Source organism: Rhipicephalus sanguineus, chromosome 8, assembly GCF_013339695.2.
Source record: "Rhipicephalus sanguineus isolate Rsan-2018 chromosome 8, BIME_Rsan_1.4, whole genome shotgun sequence".
Classification (NCBI taxonomy): Eukaryota; Metazoa; Arthropoda; class Arachnida; order Ixodida; family Ixodidae; genus Rhipicephalus; species Rhipicephalus sanguineus.
In genome coordinates this window covers 9,905,409-9,923,874 of record NC_051183.1, presented here as the reverse complement: position 1 = coordinate 9,923,874, position 18,466 = coordinate 9,905,409, and the positions used below count along the sequence as shown (strand labels likewise).

General features: G+C 47.5%; 1 protein-coding gene and 1 long non-coding RNA gene across 4 annotated transcripts in view; one reads left to right on the top strand and one right to left on the bottom strand.

Annotated features, from left to right (window-relative positions):
- Positions 1–1,757: 1,757 nt before the first annotated feature.
- Positions 1,758–18,466, bottom strand: part of LOC119401313 (protein kinase C-binding protein NELL2) — a 104,934-nt gene continuing 88,225 nt past the window's right edge. For 2 of the 3 annotated variants that reach the window (XM_037668008.2, XM_049418740.1), the window contains 7 exons: positions 16,952–17,372; positions 15,902–16,202; positions 13,091–13,313; positions 12,925–13,001; positions 3,577–4,893; positions 2,916–2,959; positions 1,758–2,810 (listed from right to left, as the gene is read on the bottom strand). In XM_037668008.2, coding sequence (XP_037523936.1) covers positions 2,741–2,810; positions 2,916–2,959; positions 3,577–4,893; positions 12,925–13,001; positions 13,091–13,313; positions 15,902–16,202; positions 16,952–17,372 — 2,453 coding nt within the window. In that variant the 3' untranslated portion in view covers positions 1,758–2,740. The remainder of the gene's footprint in view (positions 2,811–2,915; positions 2,960–3,576; positions 4,894–12,924; positions 13,002–13,090; positions 13,314–15,901; positions 16,203–16,951; positions 17,373–18,466) is intronic. The other variant, XM_049418739.1, reaches the window with a different exon arrangement.
- LOC125759693 (uncharacterized) lies at positions 11,367–12,227 on the top strand. The gene is made up of 3 exons (XR_007417313.1): positions 11,367–11,519; positions 11,616–11,672; positions 11,827–12,227. It is a non-coding gene; the product is annotated as an uncharacterized LOC125759693 (long non-coding RNA).

Genomic DNA, 18,466 nt, shown 5'->3' with positions numbered 1-18,466 from the left:
TTTAGACGCAATTTTAAAGAGGTTCCAGTTGAGTCTCGGCATTGATTTTTTTTTTTTTTTCAGAACAGTAGAGGTACTAATCTTAACAAAACAGGTGAAAACAAAAAATCGATAATTTTTTAGAAAACTCGCGTTTTTCGACCCGCATCTCCCCTTAAAGATAACTTATTTATGGAAACAAGATGGCCGCCACTGCAAGATGTGACCCCCATAGGCGTGCGCACAGGGGGGGGGGGGGGCAAAATCTGTCTCGTACATTGACTTACAAAGGGGGGGGGGGCGCTGCGATGAACCTGCGCCCCCCCCCCCTGGTGAGGAACCCTGCACACGCCTATGGTGACCCCCCTTGTGATTTTTGTGTATTTAAGCCACCGGAACCATTGAATGCGTTGCTATGGGCGAGAGAACGAGAAAAAGAGAGAAAGAAAACAGAGAAAGACGGAAGGAAAGAGAGCATAACAGCTATGCATGGTATAATGTAGGGTGGTGGGAAAGGGAAGTGGGGAGGGAAGAGGGTTACAAAGCATAGCATAGCCATGTATACTACAGCATAGCACGGGGGTGGGAAAGGCAAGGAAGGGAGAGGAGGAGCGATGCTCCACTGTTTCCCGGTCTTCGCACCAGTAGTGGCGCAGCTGCCCCAATTTAAAAAAAAACGACACCGAGACTGGCCAGGTCAAGCAGCTCAAGCACAAAGGTGCCAAAGAACGGTAGACGGGAAAAAGACAACACTGACCACAATGCCACAAATTAGGTTGTTTTAACTTGTCCGTAGACTTGTACACTAAAGCCGTTGCAGAGACTGCAATATAATATTAATTGTTGTGGTTTAACATCCCAAAATCACGACATCATTACGAGGGACCCCATAGTGGAGGGCTCCGGAAATTTCGACCACCTGAGGTGCTTTAACGCACACCTAAATCTAAGTACACGGGCCTCAAGCACAGTGACTGATATTGCAGAGCTGGTAGCAACATCCTGCAGCGTTTTGTAGAACTACAACACCTTTGAACATTTTTTAGTCACGTCAGTCTTGTCACTGAAAGAAAATTACGAAAGTACTGAGAGTTAATTATCTCACTGCAAGTGCTTTACACTGGCAGTCAAATAGAGCATGTAAGTGGCAACACTATTAGCTTTGTGTGTATCTGGTTAGGCTCTACATCAGATGTCTCAACCAGCATTTCGGTAACGTGTTCTGTACGTGTCACAACTTTGCATGTGCAAATATTTCTTTTCCTCCTGTCGATACACAGCTTTGTCATATTAATTGGGTATAGTCATAGAAAACAATTCATTTGATATCACCCTCTATGCTTGGTTTAATATTCTAAAATATAAAAACGCAAACCAATTGTCAAAACGTGACAAGATGTTACGATCCTACGAGTACGTGCGACCCTTGTGCAGCTTGCATTTGGGGATGCGCACCTGTAACACTGTCAGCTTGGGTACGCAACCTCACGTGTACCAAAGACGTTGGAGCCCCAAGCACTTGGGTACCCGGCACTAACGCTGGTATGAGCGATCACACTTAAAGAAACACTTCAAGTTTGGATCGTCACACAATTTGTGTCAAACACACGCATCTCCAACGTGCTTAAACCTATACGCATCGAGTGACGAAGGTCCACAGCTGGTTTCTGCAGCAATGTTCCCCCCCCCCCCCCCTAGCATCGGAAAATGGCATATGTAGCCAGAAATCACGAGCGATATGCAATTCCAAGCTCAGCAGTGGACACAAACCATCAGAGTGGCATTCAACCAGGGTTTTATTTAAATAAAAAGGAAGGGACGGGGTGAGGCGAGAAAAAAAAAAACGACTAGGAAAAAAAAACTAACGAAACAGGGCGTTGGTATGTGTGTGTGTTACAGCCTGCTGTGTTGGGTTCTGCATACCCAGATTGGGGCTGCTGGAGGAGTGTGTGTGTGCCAGCAAACAGACGCTATTGCAGATCCCCTTGATATCGGGTGCCACCTAATATTAATTTAAAAAAAATAAACAGAGGACAGGGCAGAGCAGGCGCCTATACATGTATAGTATGTATATTATAAAAACGAAGTTTGTGTGTACAAAAAGCACCTAGAGGGGGGCAGGAAGTGTGTGGATGGGCGAGGAATTTCTTCCGCATCGTCGGCTCTGAGGTATTTGCTGGCAGGTCTCTCTCGTCCGAGGGGAGGGTTGTGTCGTGTCGCTGTCGACGGCAAGACTAGAAAACCTATTTACACACACGCATACATGCACACGCACACACAAACGAAAACACACGCAACGTGCCTGCGGTCACGCTAAGGCCTCGCTTAACTCTCGCGGGGTTGAAAACCCGGAGGAGTAGAATGTACATTGCATCGCACATTATTATTATATGCGCTCTGTTATCTCTCTCTCTCACAGTCACACACGTCGAGTGTGTGCACGTACCTTTCATAATAGTATATATATATTTATATATATATTTATAATATATATATTCTTATATATAATATGTATAATATAATAGACCTATCTCTTGCGCGTCGTTTCAACAGTTCTTTGGCTTCGTTGCTAACAATGCCAGGCGCGCGTGAGGAATGTCGCTGAGATCCGGTGGAATGTGTGCGCCTCCCGGGCATAGAGTGTTTTGTGGTTGTGTGAGTTCTCTTTAAAGGGATCAATAAGTTACACGCTCAAGGAGAAGTTAATAAATTAACGCTGTACATCAGGGAACGTGGTGCGTCGGTGGGCGGCCGGGCAGCCTCAGCTGGGAAACGCTGGGGCCATCGCGACCAAGGCAGTCAGCAGAGTACAGGCAGCAGAGGTGGCCATCCTGCGTGTTGAGAATCGAGGTGGGCGTGGTTAAATGCCATTGCTTGGGTGCCCCGCGCTGCGGTTAGTAACAGCATGCAACAGAGAGAGTGGGGAGGGTTATTACCGGAGCGAACTAAAGCCCGCATTGCTCACCAAGAGCTCGGGAACCTGCGAGGGGAGAAGGGGTTAGATGAGGCGGCAAACACCAGCGGCATGCAAGGTTAAGCGAGACACTGCGGTCACGCAGCAGAAGCGCACCCTGGGCCTGGAATGCTCGGAGCCGTGATGTCAGACCAGGGAAGTCTCAAGTCATCGAGAGTTTAGAGATTATTATCTCCTTAATAGGTACCACAAAACAGTGGTGACTCGGACAACTGGAGTGAGAAACGGCTCCCATGCTTCCAGGAATCTCAGTACCCAGAAGTTGCACATATCCTTTGCGGCGAGCCAAACCAGGGCGGAGGGGGGCACACTGAAATTCTGCCAGCATAGTCAACGCGCTACGAAAGTGTTAGAGAAAAAGCTAACTACAGAGGCGGGCAGTTTTTAGCATGTCGGCAAGGTTTCCTTAGGGGTTGCCTACAATAGTGCTGCATGGCTTCCACCATAATGTCCTGTAAGCACATAATGTTACACCAGCAGGAGGAACTGTAAACATGCGCATTAGCTTGTAGGCCTATAAAGGCCTGGCAGCAATCGGCATGCCCATAGGATCCTGTCATGCGGCAGTCCTCCGCCCCAGACGACCCGCCGGTGACAGAGCAGCCCTGAGCAAGGGGGCTCACCGCGCACTTGCAGCTGGCGCAGGGGTCAAGCGGCACGATCTCGCCGGCACGATACGTGCGGCCCATGTGCATGCAGCCTCGGTGTCCACTCGAGTTGGCAGCCCCGGCGCACTCCTCGTGGTTGTCGTCCTCGTGGTCGCAACGTGGGCAGCACTCTCCCGGCCGTAGTGAGTGGGCGGCACAACGCAGCGGTGGACACTCTACAGGCCAGCAGTCCAGCTCGCCGCGCAGGCACTCGCACTGCTGGCAGTTGTGCAGCCAACGCTCGCCACTGGCAAGCCGTACGCCGGGCTCGTCTGGGTGCTCACACGAGCCGGCCCGGTCGCACTCGGGGCAGCAGCGAAGGTCCACACGGGGGGAATCGCATCGGCAGGGCATCCGGTCGCAGCGCGCCACACCCGCACGACACACGCAGCGCGTGCATGGTTCTGGCCCCGGCCAGCGCTCACCATCAGTGCGCTCGACGCCACGGTGGTCGCACTTGAGCGAGCAGCTAGAATTGTCAGCACACACACACGAGAAGGAGCCACGCTCGTTGACACACGTGGCCGTGCTATGGCACGTGTGCGTGGCCAGAGCACACTCATCAACGTCCTCACACGACCCGTCGGCGGCCGTGGGTGCGTAGCCCTTACGACACTCGCAGTAGAACCACCCAGGCATGTTCACGCACCGAGAGCGCTCCTCGTCGCACCCGTGCACGCCCTCGGCACACTCGTCCAAATCCCGCTCGCAGCGGGCGCCCACAAAACCACGCCGGCACGCGCATGTCTCTGGAGCCGCGCAGCGGCCCCCATTCAGGCAGCCACGCGAGCACACTGGTTCGCACAGTCGCCGTCCGTCACCCCGGTAACCTGCGGGGCAGCGGCACTCGTAGCTGCCTGGCGTGTTGACACACCGCGCCAGCCGATGGCAGTTGTGCTGTCCCGCAGCGCACTCGTCCACCTCGACGCAGCTAAAGGCATCCAGCCGAGAAAAGCCGGGCAGGCAGTCGCAGCGGTAGCTGCCTGGGGTGTTGGCGCAGCGGGTGCTGGACGCCTGGCAGTGGTGACCGTCAAAGCCGCCTTCCTTGAGGCACTCGTCAACGTCCTCGCAGACGTGGCCACTGCCGGCGTAGCCCGGCCGGCACTGGCACGCATACCTGGTCTGCAGGTTGACACACGAGGCGTGCGGGTCGCAGTCGTGGCCCCGGGCACAGTAGTCGACGCCCGGGCAGAACATGCAACACTCGCCAGGCACGCTGAAACGTTGAGACTCTGGGCACGTGAGTGTCGGGCATGTCTTCTGGTCGATGCGCCGGCACGTCATCTGGCCGTCCTGCACAAGTGGAAACAGAGCATTATTATGCCACACTATGATGGTGCCATAAAATAAACTACATATCCACTTGGTTGAACATTGTAGCAAGTGACTGTACCGCTGCATTTGATCAGCCACGGTTTGTTACATGCATAACAACGTATATTCTTCATTAACAAGATGTACTTAAAGGGACACTAAAGAGAAACAATGAATTGGCTTAGATTGATAAAGTGTGCTCGGAGAAGTGTTGTGTAGTTTATTTCACCACCATAGGTTTATTATTAGCGGAGAAAACCAAGTTCAAAGTTTCATATTTAAATTTCGCGCCGAACTTTGTAATTCGTGACGTAAAAGATTTCAAAGAGCATTTAACGTATTTTGGCGCCACTGGCTCGACAAAATTTTCACAAACTCATTTTGTCAAGTCTCTGGCCCCCTCAGAGGACAATGTACTTCGATTTAACCGAATAGGAACTACGTCCCAAGCAACGCTGGCCGACTGCCGACGTTTGGCTGATCACTGGCAAATAGCCGGCAGCCGACTTCACTGGCCACCAGACATCCGAAAAGGGTCGGCCGGAGGTGCGCTGCCAGCTACGTCGGCACTAGATCGGCTGCACGATTCGCGCCACCGTCGGTGGCCGAGTGAACGCCGAGCGCGCCAAACGCTTGTCGGCACTTGGTCGGCTGCACGATTCGCACCACCGTTGGTGGCCGAGTGAACGCCGAGCGCGCCAAACGCTTGTCGGGGCGACAAGTCGGCAACACGTCGTGCCGGCCTTGGTTGCCGGCAGAGGATTCGAACAGCGTGTATTATTTTAGGGTAGCATAAAATACACTGCAGGAAGTGTAAACAACTCCTACAGTGTGATTTTTTAAACATTACAAAAATCACCTGTGACACACAACATACTTGTGGTCCTTGAGCTGATTACACCAAGTGGTAGAGATTATCTGTGCGAACAATCCAAATACATTATTGACTAAACAAAAATAATAGCGAGCCATTACATTCGTGCATGGTTTCTCCAGGCGTGCATATCTAGAAGACACTGAGATTGCCGATGATATCGGTGCAATTTCTGTTAAGTTTTTTAACTAAGGCCTTGCTTGCGCATATACTCTTGGCACGTGTTAGCACGTTTGGACCCTTCCCTGCGATAGCATGTATCTCTTTTTGTACGATTGTTATTTTTATGTTGTCTATGTTTTCTCCCTTTCCCTTCTGGTGGCGACACCTATATATTTGGTGTGCCGCCCATTAAAACCTTAGTTGAAAGTAGCGCTTGTCCCGTGTGCTTCGTTTGTGTAACGTGTCCTTCGCGCTTATAGAAAATGTGCATATCTACTTTTAAAGATTTTTTCGAGACCATCATTCGCCAAGTGTGCGACAGTATTTATATACATGGGCGTTAAACTAGGCTTTTGTCGTTGTTCGATGCTTAAAACTGATTCTTACAAAAATAAACGTGACTGAAGCAACAGTGAACTTCTGCCTAAATTTTGATGGCATAAATATTAAATCGTAAGATTTCATTCCAATTATTGCAAACTCAGTGGCTACAGTTAGTCAGTTGCAGTAGGTAAGTCAGTGTAATTTTAAGGTCATTAATGAACTTTATTTAGATAGGCGATTATTTATTTTGCTTTTTCATGCAAGTAATTTCACCCGCTTGCATTAAACCGAGCTCACATAATACATTTATGTCATTTCTGAACTAAAACGGCCATTAAAAACCATTCTGTATAATCTAAAAGAAGCATCGTCTGTATACAGACAACATGAAGCATGAAAATTTTTGCGTGCTGCCCGAGCAGCGCTGCACACCCAAACAGTCTGTGGATAGAGAGACGCAGTGTTTAGTTCTAACAGCTAGTCCTTTATTATGTAATTTGCGCAATGTAATGAGTAAAAGTTCTTATCTTTCGCTGACGGATAAGTCAGGCAAGCGGAAATACCATATATGCTATGTGAAAAAAACTCATCAAAAGGCGTGGCCACAATGTAAGATTTTAGTACCAATACAGGAACAAGAAATATTCTTTCAAGTTTGTTAGAACGAACACATAGCAATGGCAATCCACTGAAGACTCGTGCTGTGAAAAATAAAACGCAGGAGGCGGAAAAGTGCGGGAAAGAAGAGGGTCAGAAGGGACCGCGCTGCTCTACAGTATAGAGCGTGGAGTGAAAAGCACATTTAAAAAAAGAAGCAAAAAAACATGCGCTACGGCGGCCTGCGCCCCGGCAGGTCCCGGTGGGGAGAGGGAAACTTCTTTTTTTCCGCTGTTCTGCGGTTTTCTTTCTCAGCGTGGAGCCGCCTCCTCTTTCGAAGAAGCCGCACATCTGCAGGCCCGCCGTCAGTGCCCAGCAGTGCTTTTTGCCGCCAAGATAAGAAAATGGGACACGTCCGAAACAGCACCGCTAAAGACTTGCGTTTGTCAAAATTTACGCGTGTACGTCTAGGTAGCAACAAATTTTCAATTAAGTTAAAGCGAATTTATCTTTTTTTTTTTATTGTGCAATGTAGTTACACCTTTACCTCCCACAGATAATAAGCTCTGGCTGAAACCAGGGAACTATACAGTTACGATGGGTATACTCCCCGATATGCCTATTTGAAAAGTCTCTGTTATCCCATCACTTTGTCAGAGGTCGCCTTGTATATGTTTGTGACATTCATCTTTTTAGCACAGCATTTCAAATAAAAATGAACCCTTGTTTTTAATAAAAGACAAAGCAGGTACACCGTAACCTACATTATAAAGAAGTTAAAATACTGCACAATTAGGATATCACTGCCTCAAGATATGAAACAATGCCAGTCAGAAGTCGCATTGTGGTCGTTTTATACGTCTTGAAAATACTAAACAAAAAGATAAGCGAGCGAATATGATGCATGGAAATGCATGAGGAACATTCCGCTGATTTGTCTAATCTTCTTACTCATACGTATAAAAGAATCGCATATAATGGAGCATTTGCGGCGGGTAACGCGCAACGCACACTGCTGTTCTGTTGGATCAATGTTAATAAAATGTTCGCTAGTTCCGTTATTTCACAGAATAATAATTATCCATAGGAGCAACACGTGCTTAAAACTGGACGCTGTAGCTTTATTTCTATGATTCTATGGACGCTGTAGCTTTATATTTCAAGACGCATTAGACAAATGTATAGCTAGTGCCTCGCGGTAATCTGCCGTCGACGGTGCCTCGCATGAAAAACGAAAAAAAAGTAATAAAATTACATTGCTAATAGTAGACGCTTCACGTGCCGTTGACGATGTGTGTGGCTGACTGTCTGCGCAACGTGAGCGTACAGTACGTTTCTACACATATGAGAGCTTAATTATCAAGTCCCTTGCCGACGCACCACATGGGACCAGGTGCACTGCTCGACACCGTTAGATTGATTTATATATTTGTCCAGCCTTACACCGGCTGTATAGAGTCATGAGGATTTGTCAGCAGACCTCATCAATCTAACGCCGTTGTTATCGAAAGCAGAGCAAAATAACGCGACGTGGTGAAAAGTATTCGTCGCTGATCGAGTGACAAGTTGAACACCGGTCAATTTTACTTTGAAATTCAACATTTAGGTTTCGAGCTAACAAGCGCGAGCGCGTTCGGGCAGTATGTTGAGGAATAAGTCATGTAGTGCAGCTACAAACGCGATGACGTCCTTTGGTCAAACAAGGAAAACAGCAATGACCGTCGTATAAGGGAAACTTCCGGCTAAGGAATAACATCGAGTTTTGCTCTGAACTGACTGAAGTTAAGCTATTATTCGGATGCTGACTAGACATGCGATGGCCATAATGATGAGCGCATGCGTTGACTCAATAGGGAAGTTGGAATTCGTCGGCGTTGTGAAGAATTATTCGTTTGGAGACATATTGTTAAAATATTTTTATAACCTTGAGAAATCGCAAGATTTGAACACTCTGGAGATCAATGTATTTGCCACCAGGAAGTACATAACGGATAAGAAAGTGCAATCACACGAATTTATCTTTAATGTGGCTTTACAATGGTCCATTGGGCTGCGGTATAGAATTGACTGAAATAGTTCGCAAATGGCACGTTGATTGTAACCGACCACGTATATCACACCATCTATTAGTAATAAAGGTTATTGAAAATGAATTAATTCAATCTTTCTCCCATCGGAAAGGTTTTGGCTGCTTTATAGCGAGCCCCCCAAAATATTAATTTCGTCACACGAAACGTGCGAAATAGACATCTCGCGGACTATACAACCTTGCTGGAAAACTTCAGCTGCGTGTTTCAGGGGCGCGAAAGCTCTAACTGATTATATGAAAAGCTGAATTGCCAAGTGATCTTAAAATCTGGCGTTCTTGCAGCTTATTAAATGTCCATCTGTCTAAGAATGATGTCGCATTTGCAGTCCTGCTCCAATCAATAACCCCAGCACTAAAGTTATGTTTGCTGTGCCTCAGCATTCCCGAATCCAGCCGAATATTTCTGATGTGCACGTTAAGTATTTGACTAGGAAAAGGTACAATTACGGAGTTGGTTAGGGGCGGAATTTAAATGTCGAAGTTTTTCGCCTGTTTCGCAAGAAACTTCGCAACCTTTAGCGATCGGGCCGCCGAGAATCCTCCGCCGCATTGTCATGAGTACCGATCAAGCCCTACCTCTTATGATGAAGCACTTATATGCTCAATGTACAGTGGTACGACATGAGTGCTTTTCAAGTGTACTGAGCGTTTACGGTTTCTGCTTGAAGCTCAAGAAAACGTACCGCCTTTGCATGCATTAGATGCAAAGCACTTGAGTTGAACAACAGCAATAAATGGGAACAAATGCGAGTGCCGAGCAGAAATTTAATTTTGATCGTGATACTATAGCGCGCTAGGCTCTATTAAAATATCTACGATTTTGAACTGTCCACCGAAAATTATCATCCCCGCCTCCGCCTTGTCTATGAGCTCAAGTGGAACAGTTCGGCACTTCTGGAACGCTAGCACGGTGCTCACGCTTTAGCACTGTCGTGAATATAAATATATGATTGATCTGATCGAGCCGCATGACAAAGGGAGGACATCAGATATAATGGTTACATATAGAAGTGTGCGAAGATTGAACATTTGGAATATCGAATCGAATATCGTCATACTTGATTCGGTCTTCGGGAATAGCCCATATGCGTTAATACGAATATTTCAAAATATCATCTATGCCCAAATAAACACGAAATTAGCGTAAAAATACGATAATTTCTACGGTCATAAGCTATACGTCGCTTGCAGAGCCAGAATTCGATACTCCGCACACACTGAAGAGTTTTAAAATTTCTAATGGGCGTCCGGAGGGGGTGCAAGGGGGGGCAGCTGCCCCCCTTGGAATTTTGGATAATAATTTTCTGTGCAGTAGCAGTAAGCTACACAGCTTGATTAGCACACTCCAGTCCCGCATATCCGCGTGAAACATCATTCAGGATTACCAGCCAACTTTGCACGTTACGTACTACTATGGACTAATCTTGCCGGTCATGTCACGGCAATGAAACAAAAGCTACCTATGCTGTATGCCCCCTCCTCCTCCCCCACCCTCTGCTGATGCACCCCCCCTGGAAAAAGTTCTGCGGACACCCTTACTACTTGATGCTCAGTTTATGGTTTTCATGTTAATTTGTTTTAATGTTAGAGTACCAACGATATTTTGTGTTAACAGCGAAAACGGTTCAATTCAAATTCGATCCGCTTCTTGCACGCATTAGCGCTGCCCTAAAATGTTCAGGCATGTGCTTCAGTTGAAATTTCCCGCTCCTTTTTTTTCTCACCCGAAAGAGCTGATATAAGCAACACGTGCGTTCTTCCGAAAAAAAAAAAAGTGGTGAGATCTCTCTCCCAGAAAGAATGACAAGGCCTGAAAGGAGGAACGGTATGTGCCGGTCTCCGTCGTGTTAAGAGGGAGGCGGGGCGTGCAGCGGGGCTACCATAGCGGGGCGCCGGACCCCGCACCTCTCGCGTTTTCTTTTTTTTCTTTGTCACAGCGCTGGGGGGGGGGGGGGGGGGGAGCAAGCTCCATGCGTCAGTTCCCGCCAAATTGTAGCTCTTTCGAGCGAGGAGGTGCTGAAACACTGCACAGAGACGGGCAAGCACTCAGAGGCATTTCGTTTGCCTTGATCCTGGAGGCGGCCTTCTCCCATTGCCGAGGATTTGAAGCGAACTCGTAAGTGGCATTTTATTTCCTCGCTGTATCGCATGGTGAGTTTTGTCTAGCGACAAAATCAAATTTTATTTGCACAATTGATGCGTCAATCTGGTCGTCTCTTCTAGCTGGCAGATCAGAATGTTCAGGCGAACGGCGGTTATATTTGTCCGTGGACCCAAGACTTCGTTGACGGGCAAATATGTCAGATTTTCTTGTTTTTTATTTGTGGCATCTTATTGTAAGACCGTGACATATCTTGCCGTTTTCTCTAGGGAACCCTGCAACAAGGACTGTAGTGTGAATAGCGTGCTGCGCTGCTCTCGCCAACTGAAAAGAACTCTGGTAAGATGCATGCTTGGTTACGAAAGTCTCACGCAATCGCTTTTCACATTGAATTTGGTCGCAGGTGTGCTGTAAATGCCGACTGCACAATATGTGACTGGCCCGCGGCTGCTTTGAAGGTAAGATTGTGTTCTCATTATTCTATTTATTGTACCATTTGTTTTCCAGTGACATAGCCAACAACGAAATCCATCCTCTCTCCACATATTATCTAGTCTGTGCGCTGTGGAGCTTGAAGCACTTCTCGGAATTTCAGCACACTCGCATTTATTGTAAGTGCAGTGTTTTTCTTATTTGTGCAGCGACAAAATTATTTTGTTTAGTTGTGTGAATAGAGTTTCTAGACGCGACATGTCTGTGCAACTGCAACTGGTCAAGTAAATAGTCTACCTTTCTCACAGTATTATTCATTGTTGTTTCTTTCAGTTTTTCCCGACAGAAGAAAAATGCAAGTCTAACATCTCGACGGTAAAACGTCGCATCTGCGCACAGGGCCAAGAGCACGAGAAGTGGCCGAAAGAAGGGAGCCGATCCAACAGGAATGCCGTCCGTCTTTATATTTATATATGTCAGCGTTATCATGCCGTGATCACATGGACTGTACGGTTGCGTTGCACAAGGGCTGATGCAAACGCTCCGTGCGAACAATGTTGCATGGAAAATTAGTGCATCTATACAATTGCAAAATAAAGATCTAAAGAGAGAAAACTTATATTCACGTCTTTCTTTTATTGCGTGTTACGTATTAACACGTTAACAAGTGCAGACCCTTAGAGGCGTTTAATTCCGTCTTACATGTGCACTCTGCCCGTAATTAATTCAGATAGAGTTAAACGCCTCTATAAACTGCCCGTTCACATCAAATACGACACGCATCAACACACCAGAAAAACAATTGATGCGTTTTGTTAGAACACGCACAAAAAATAAGAAAAAAATAGCAGAGCAATACTAGCGAGAAACGTCCGCAACCGACCCACGGCCGTCGGTAAATCGACGCTTATGTAAGGTCGGGCATTAGTCAACCCGCGAGCGGCATGCACTCGGCCTCGTCGGCCACGGTGGACGGGCCTACATTGGGTGCCGACGCAGGCCCACATGAGGCCAATGTCAATCCCCGAGACCGGCCCTACATCGGGTGCCAAGGTTGGGCCAACGACAGTGCAGTTGGCCAGCGACGTCAGGCCGACATTTTGCCAAGGATAAAATGTTGCTTGGGGTAGCCCCAAGCAGGCGCCATCAAAAATATGTGACGTCACAGCAAATGGTGCGGGAATTCCAAGGTGGCGTTGCCACTTGTATTTTCTTTTTGCGCATTTTCTCGCTTATTAAGAGCCTTCTCGCTGCAAGCGTGGTGTTTTTGGTATTGTGGAAGACTACTTTAGTAATGCAGGAAAAATCGTTTTGCTCTTTAGTGTACCTTTAATGCAACTGGAACTAACGCTTGTTGAGAAAAACCACTTAAGTGGCACAATGAATTGCCTTTCTGTGTTTCGAAGTTAGCAGACAACAGTATATACTCACACTGCAGTTGCACTGGACACACTTTTGCGTAACTTGCTCCCCGTGGTCGTATAGAACCTGCTTCAGGAAACAGCGCTCTGCGAGAGAAGAACATGGGAAGTGAGTGACGTTCGCGTAATGCAACATCTTGCGGTGGGGTGTACTGTTTACTCTTCCATGTACTCACTGAGGCAAGTGGGACAGCATTCGCCAGGTTGCAGCACGGGGTGCTTGCAGGGTGGTGCGGGGCAGCTGATGGGATGGCACTCAACCTTGCCCCTTGTGCATGTGCAGATATCACAGTCCTGCTTCCACACCGCGCCGTCTGGCCGCACGGTGTTGTTGACACGGCAGTTGCGCTGGCATTCACACTCTTCCACAGACGCGATCCTCTGCTCAGCCTCGGCTAGCTGGCACCACATATGCGAGAACACAAAGAAGCTATCACACACTGCGAGTGTCACACGGAAGGGAAGCCAAAAAAGCGGCCCGACAAGTGATAGTTTTTTTTATTCATATGTGAAAACATGGTATGGTAGGTTGCATTCGAGTTGCCTATCTCAAAACCATGGCATCGATATTAACACAGAAGTAATCAAGAGTAAAAAAGCATTAAAAAGCACTTTCCTCACCGCGAATTTTTTATGTAAATAAAAAGACAATATGACAATAAGATTCGTCTACGAACAAAGAAACATAACATAACATAATGAATGCAAACAGTAATGCCAGCACTGGCATAGCCAGAGAGGGGGCTTGGGGGCCCACCCCCCAAGCGTGGGCGGTCTGTGTTGCCTCTCTCTCTCATCAGGAGACTGCAGCAGCAGATGTGACAATACGAGAGACCGAAGTTTTTACACATAGAGCCAGGTGAACTTCGCCAGCTGCACAACCAGATGTGGTTCCACATCTCCGCACAGTCGCCCATGCGTGGACCTCGTGTTGCAGGCGAACATTTGGAGGCATTAGGAGTGCGATTCTTTGGGCGAGTTAGTAGTTCATGTTTTCTGTTGTGTCCTCTATTCCGTCCGCGTTTTTCTGCGATATAACTATTTCGAGATTTGGAGACAGCCAATTTGATAGAAAATTCAGTCCAGCAGCCTAAGTGATGACAGCACTTTTGCAATTTATCAATGCCACCAGAAAATGTAATGGAACAATGGTTCTTCATGGTTTGGTGCAGACAGCACAAAGAGAACAAATAGCTTACAAGGACTAAAAAAAGCCATAACATGCTTGTTACACTTTACCCAGGGAACCTTATTATTAGCAGTACTATTAAAGTTGAATGCCCTTATAACAAAATGCATGGCAGCTCGAATATTCCAACATATACAAGGCAAATAAGAGTATTGAAGCTTTTTGCTGCATCACGTAACTGGTTTGCTTCCAGGATAGTATGGCCAAGTCAAGCATTTCCTGTCTCTATCTGTGTCTACCAAGGCAATTAATGTAACCGATTTCCTTTGAATGAAATTTGTTGCTGCTTCTACTGCTACTCTTACGACTGCTACTACCACCACGCAGAAAGGTTTTAAATTCTGTGCAGCATTTGGAAACAGATAAGCAGACTGTGTTACAGAAAAACCTTGTTAATTTGAACTCAAAGGGGCCTATAAAATTGTTCTAATTAGCAGGCAGGCGCTAGAATGAATGGACATCATGCCACACTGCACAAGCAGAACCCAAAGAAGCCACCTCTTGGCTTGGTATCACGAATCAGGTGCTACTACACGTTTGTAGCAGTTGATTTTGTAAATTAAGTTCATGGAGCTCTAACAGTGAACAGAAATTGATCAGTCAGTGACACGCCAGAAACAAGCACCGACATGCATTCATGTGAGCGGCGAGCCTTAATGTTGAAACACACGACGCTATTTAGGCTCCTAAACACATTTACATTGCAGAGTTAATGCAATCAAAATTAATAATAATAATAATATCTGGGGTTTAACGTCCCAAAACCACGATATGATTATGAGAGACGTCGTAGTGAAGGGGCTCCGGAAATTTCGACCAGCTGGGGTTCTTTAACGTGCACCTAAATCTAAGTACACGGGCCTCACACATTTTCGCCTCCATCGAAAATGCAGCCGCCGCGGCTGGGATTCGATCCCGCGACCTTCGGGTCAGCAGTCGAGTGCCATAACCACTAGACCACCGTGGCGGGGCACAATCAAAATTAAAGGTAATCAGTAATTCACATGTGCTTGCGTTTCTTCTGTCGCGATCGACTCTGAGCATCGCTTGCAGCTTGCCCAAGAGCTCCAGCGCAGCGTCCGAATTCCCATCTGCTGAGAAATACGGCTGTTTCGCTGTTTTGCACCTCTAGTAAATTTGGTTTGGTTTAGTTTGGTCACTGGGCCTTCTTCTGCGAGGAGCGATGAAAACCAGGGGCTCCCAGTTCGAACGCACGATTGTGGATACCTGCGCGTTCGAATTATAGGGAGTTTTCCACCACAGAAATACCCGGCTGGGCCTGCACCAGCGCATCAGTTCGAATTAACTGTAAGTTCGAATTAACAAGTTTTTACTGCATTACCCCCGTCTGCTGCACCATTGTGAAGGTTTCACCATTTCAGAATGGTGGCCTCATTGCATGGCAGAGGAGCTGTCCACCACGTGGGTCATCTTATACTTCTGTCTTTTTTTTTTGAGCCGTCCTGGCCAACGTATGCCGTCATGAGATTTCAGTTATGCAACTTCTGGCCTGTCATGTGACTTCTGGGTAGCTGTTCCGGACTGTCAGATTTGCTGTCCACTTAGCTGTGACTGACCCAGATGGCTGCTGCAGCTTCTTTCAGATTGGTTAAAGATCGCTACTTCCTGTCTACACTTTGCTTCCGGTTAGAGCCTACAGCAATGGCTCACTCCTGAGAGAAATTGATTTCAGATAAATAGTCTTACCCTGTTAGATGGAAGACTCCAAGGAAAACATATGCTCCAACTAGGGGGATAGAAAAACGTCGAAGTGAGGAGCGTGCGCCACCGAACTCACCCGCTGCGTGAGCTTGCTGACGTAACCCTCGAGGCGTGCAACGGCCTCGTGGAGCTCTTGGAACTGCCCGCAGGTGGGGCACTGGGCATCCAGTTGCGGACACTGGAGCAGCACAGCCTGCGGCTGTGCCACAATGCGTACGTCCTGGAGCTCCCCACGAAAGTGAAAGTGGCGTGCATTGCGCTGGCCCAGCCATAGCTGCCACGGCTTGCCACCCTGCTCGTCCTCCTCCGAGATGGTCTTCGGTGGCTGCCGAAGCAGGCGCGAGTACACACGGCTGCAGTCCACGAATAGCTGCACACTGGATTGGGAGAAAGGACCATGAACACCTTGCAGCTCGAACGAGCTACATCACTTAATAATCTGCCTAAGCAACTCTGTACAGAGCTGCACTACAGCACTGCACCGCAATTGAGACGTTTGGTGGACGTTTGGTGGATGGTGGACGTTTCCAAACAAATTTTCACCACTTGCGGCTCCTTAACACGCACTTGTACACCAGTGCTCTTGAATTTCACCACCACGGCTGAGAAATGACTCTGCATCGTCTAGCTTATCAGCACGACGCCTCAGCCACTGTGCTACGACTGCCGTTGGAGAACTCTCTCCAAACTCATGGCTTTGATGTCTATATCCTGGTACTCAGAATAACATGCATAGGATGCTCAGAGGCCCAATGTTCCAGAGAGTATGCAGAGTTGCCAACAAAACTAAGGTACTGGGAGTACCTGTTTAAGTATCAAAAGTGACGATGATGATGAGATGTGTCTAGTGACACAAGCGCCTGGTTTGCCCTGATTAGCACCAAAGCGATAGTTATAATTTTTCAACGATGCAGGCTTAAGAGTACCTGGATACGTCTCAGATGTGCTGTATACCTATCAGAAGTACCCAGATATCTGAAAGAAGTCCCGTAGTACATATGAAAAAGTACCTAGGTACCCAAGAAGTATATGGATGCCATAAATAAGTACCTGGATGCCTAACAAAAGTATGCTTTGACATTTAACAAAAACATCAAGATTATAGCACTTTGTAAAATGGCAGCACCTGGGCCCGCTGATGGAGACTGCGACCTGGTGCCATGCCCCGTCAGCCAGTCGGTAGGGAAACGTCTCGACCATCTGTCGTCCCCCTCCAGCCACATAGTGGAGGCGCAGCTCGTCCCGGCGACCACTGCTCTGCAACTCCATAAAGCCACTGCCATCGCGACAGAGCGACAGCAAGGTGCCCACGTTGTGTGGCTCCTGTCGCACGGTGGCCATGAGGGTGACATCAGAGGTGTGCAGCAGGTGAGCAGCGTGCCGGGCCGCCTCGGCGGGCAGTGCCACCTGCCTAGTCCTGGAGGCCGACAAGCGCAGGGCGGGGCTCCAGCGGTGCATGCCCCTGGCTGGCTCCAGGCCCACGTAGCTGCCGTTGCCCAGCGCCTCGATCAGGTCCAACTCGGGGCCAAGCGCCGCCGCCGCCGCCGCTGCATACATTGCGAGCCGTGCTCAAGCATCGTGCACAAAAGGGTTCACGTCCTGGGACATTCTCTTTTTTTTTCAACATAACCTAAAGGCCCTTGACGGGCATTACATAAAGGAGGAGGAGGGGGGGGGGTGTTACAGTCAAACAAGACATACAGTCGTTAACAGGAGCATCAATGAAGCAGATAATTTAACACTCGCGTATAAAAAATATATTACAAGTTTCCACACATACGGATTAAAACTTAAGTATTAAGTGATGTTAAGTGGACTATTCAACATTTGTACAAATGTGCCGTGGTTTATTGTGGACAAAACATGTGGTATGTTATTCCGGTGACAGATGGCACAAAACAGTGGCGAGTTATTTGTGAGGTTAATACGTGCATACTGAACTACAACATTGAAGGGGTGATTGAGGCATGAGAAAATACAGTGGGCAGGCTGAATGTAAGAGGTAGCAAATGACAGATGACTATGATAAAGCTTGTGAAAGTGCCACCAGTTTTGACATTGCATGGTGACGTCATCATGTGGTGATGATTTTTGCATCACTCGTGTGACTCATGTGGGCGGCGATACCGCCGATGTGGGACACCGGTCAATTTTCACGCCCGATGAGGCATCTTAGGCTTTCACTTTAATAATACCACTAAGTCACCAGCACTTAAAGTCATTGGGGGCATGTGGGGTTCCATGCGTAGCCTGGTTATGAATAATGCATGCATACACATACATTATTGATTAAAGGGAGACTAAGCGTTACCGCATGGGACACTGTCAGGCATAATTCGAACAAGGAATATGTATTTGGAACACACTAATGAAAGCACTTAAGCTGCACATTTCTTGCGTTGAAGATATTTATAAAATGATGTGCTGCAGAGGTGCACACAGGCGTGCAATCACTAAAAACTAGAGCTGTGCGAATAGCAAAATTTTGGGTGCGAAGCGAATTCAAATATTGAAGTGTGAGTGCGAATGGAGTTGAATATTTTTCAAATATTTCTCGAATACTTCTAGAATATTTTTCGAATACTTCGAAGCGAAATTACAGTTAGAGAGGATTCCTAAGCATATTCTTATGAGATAGCAA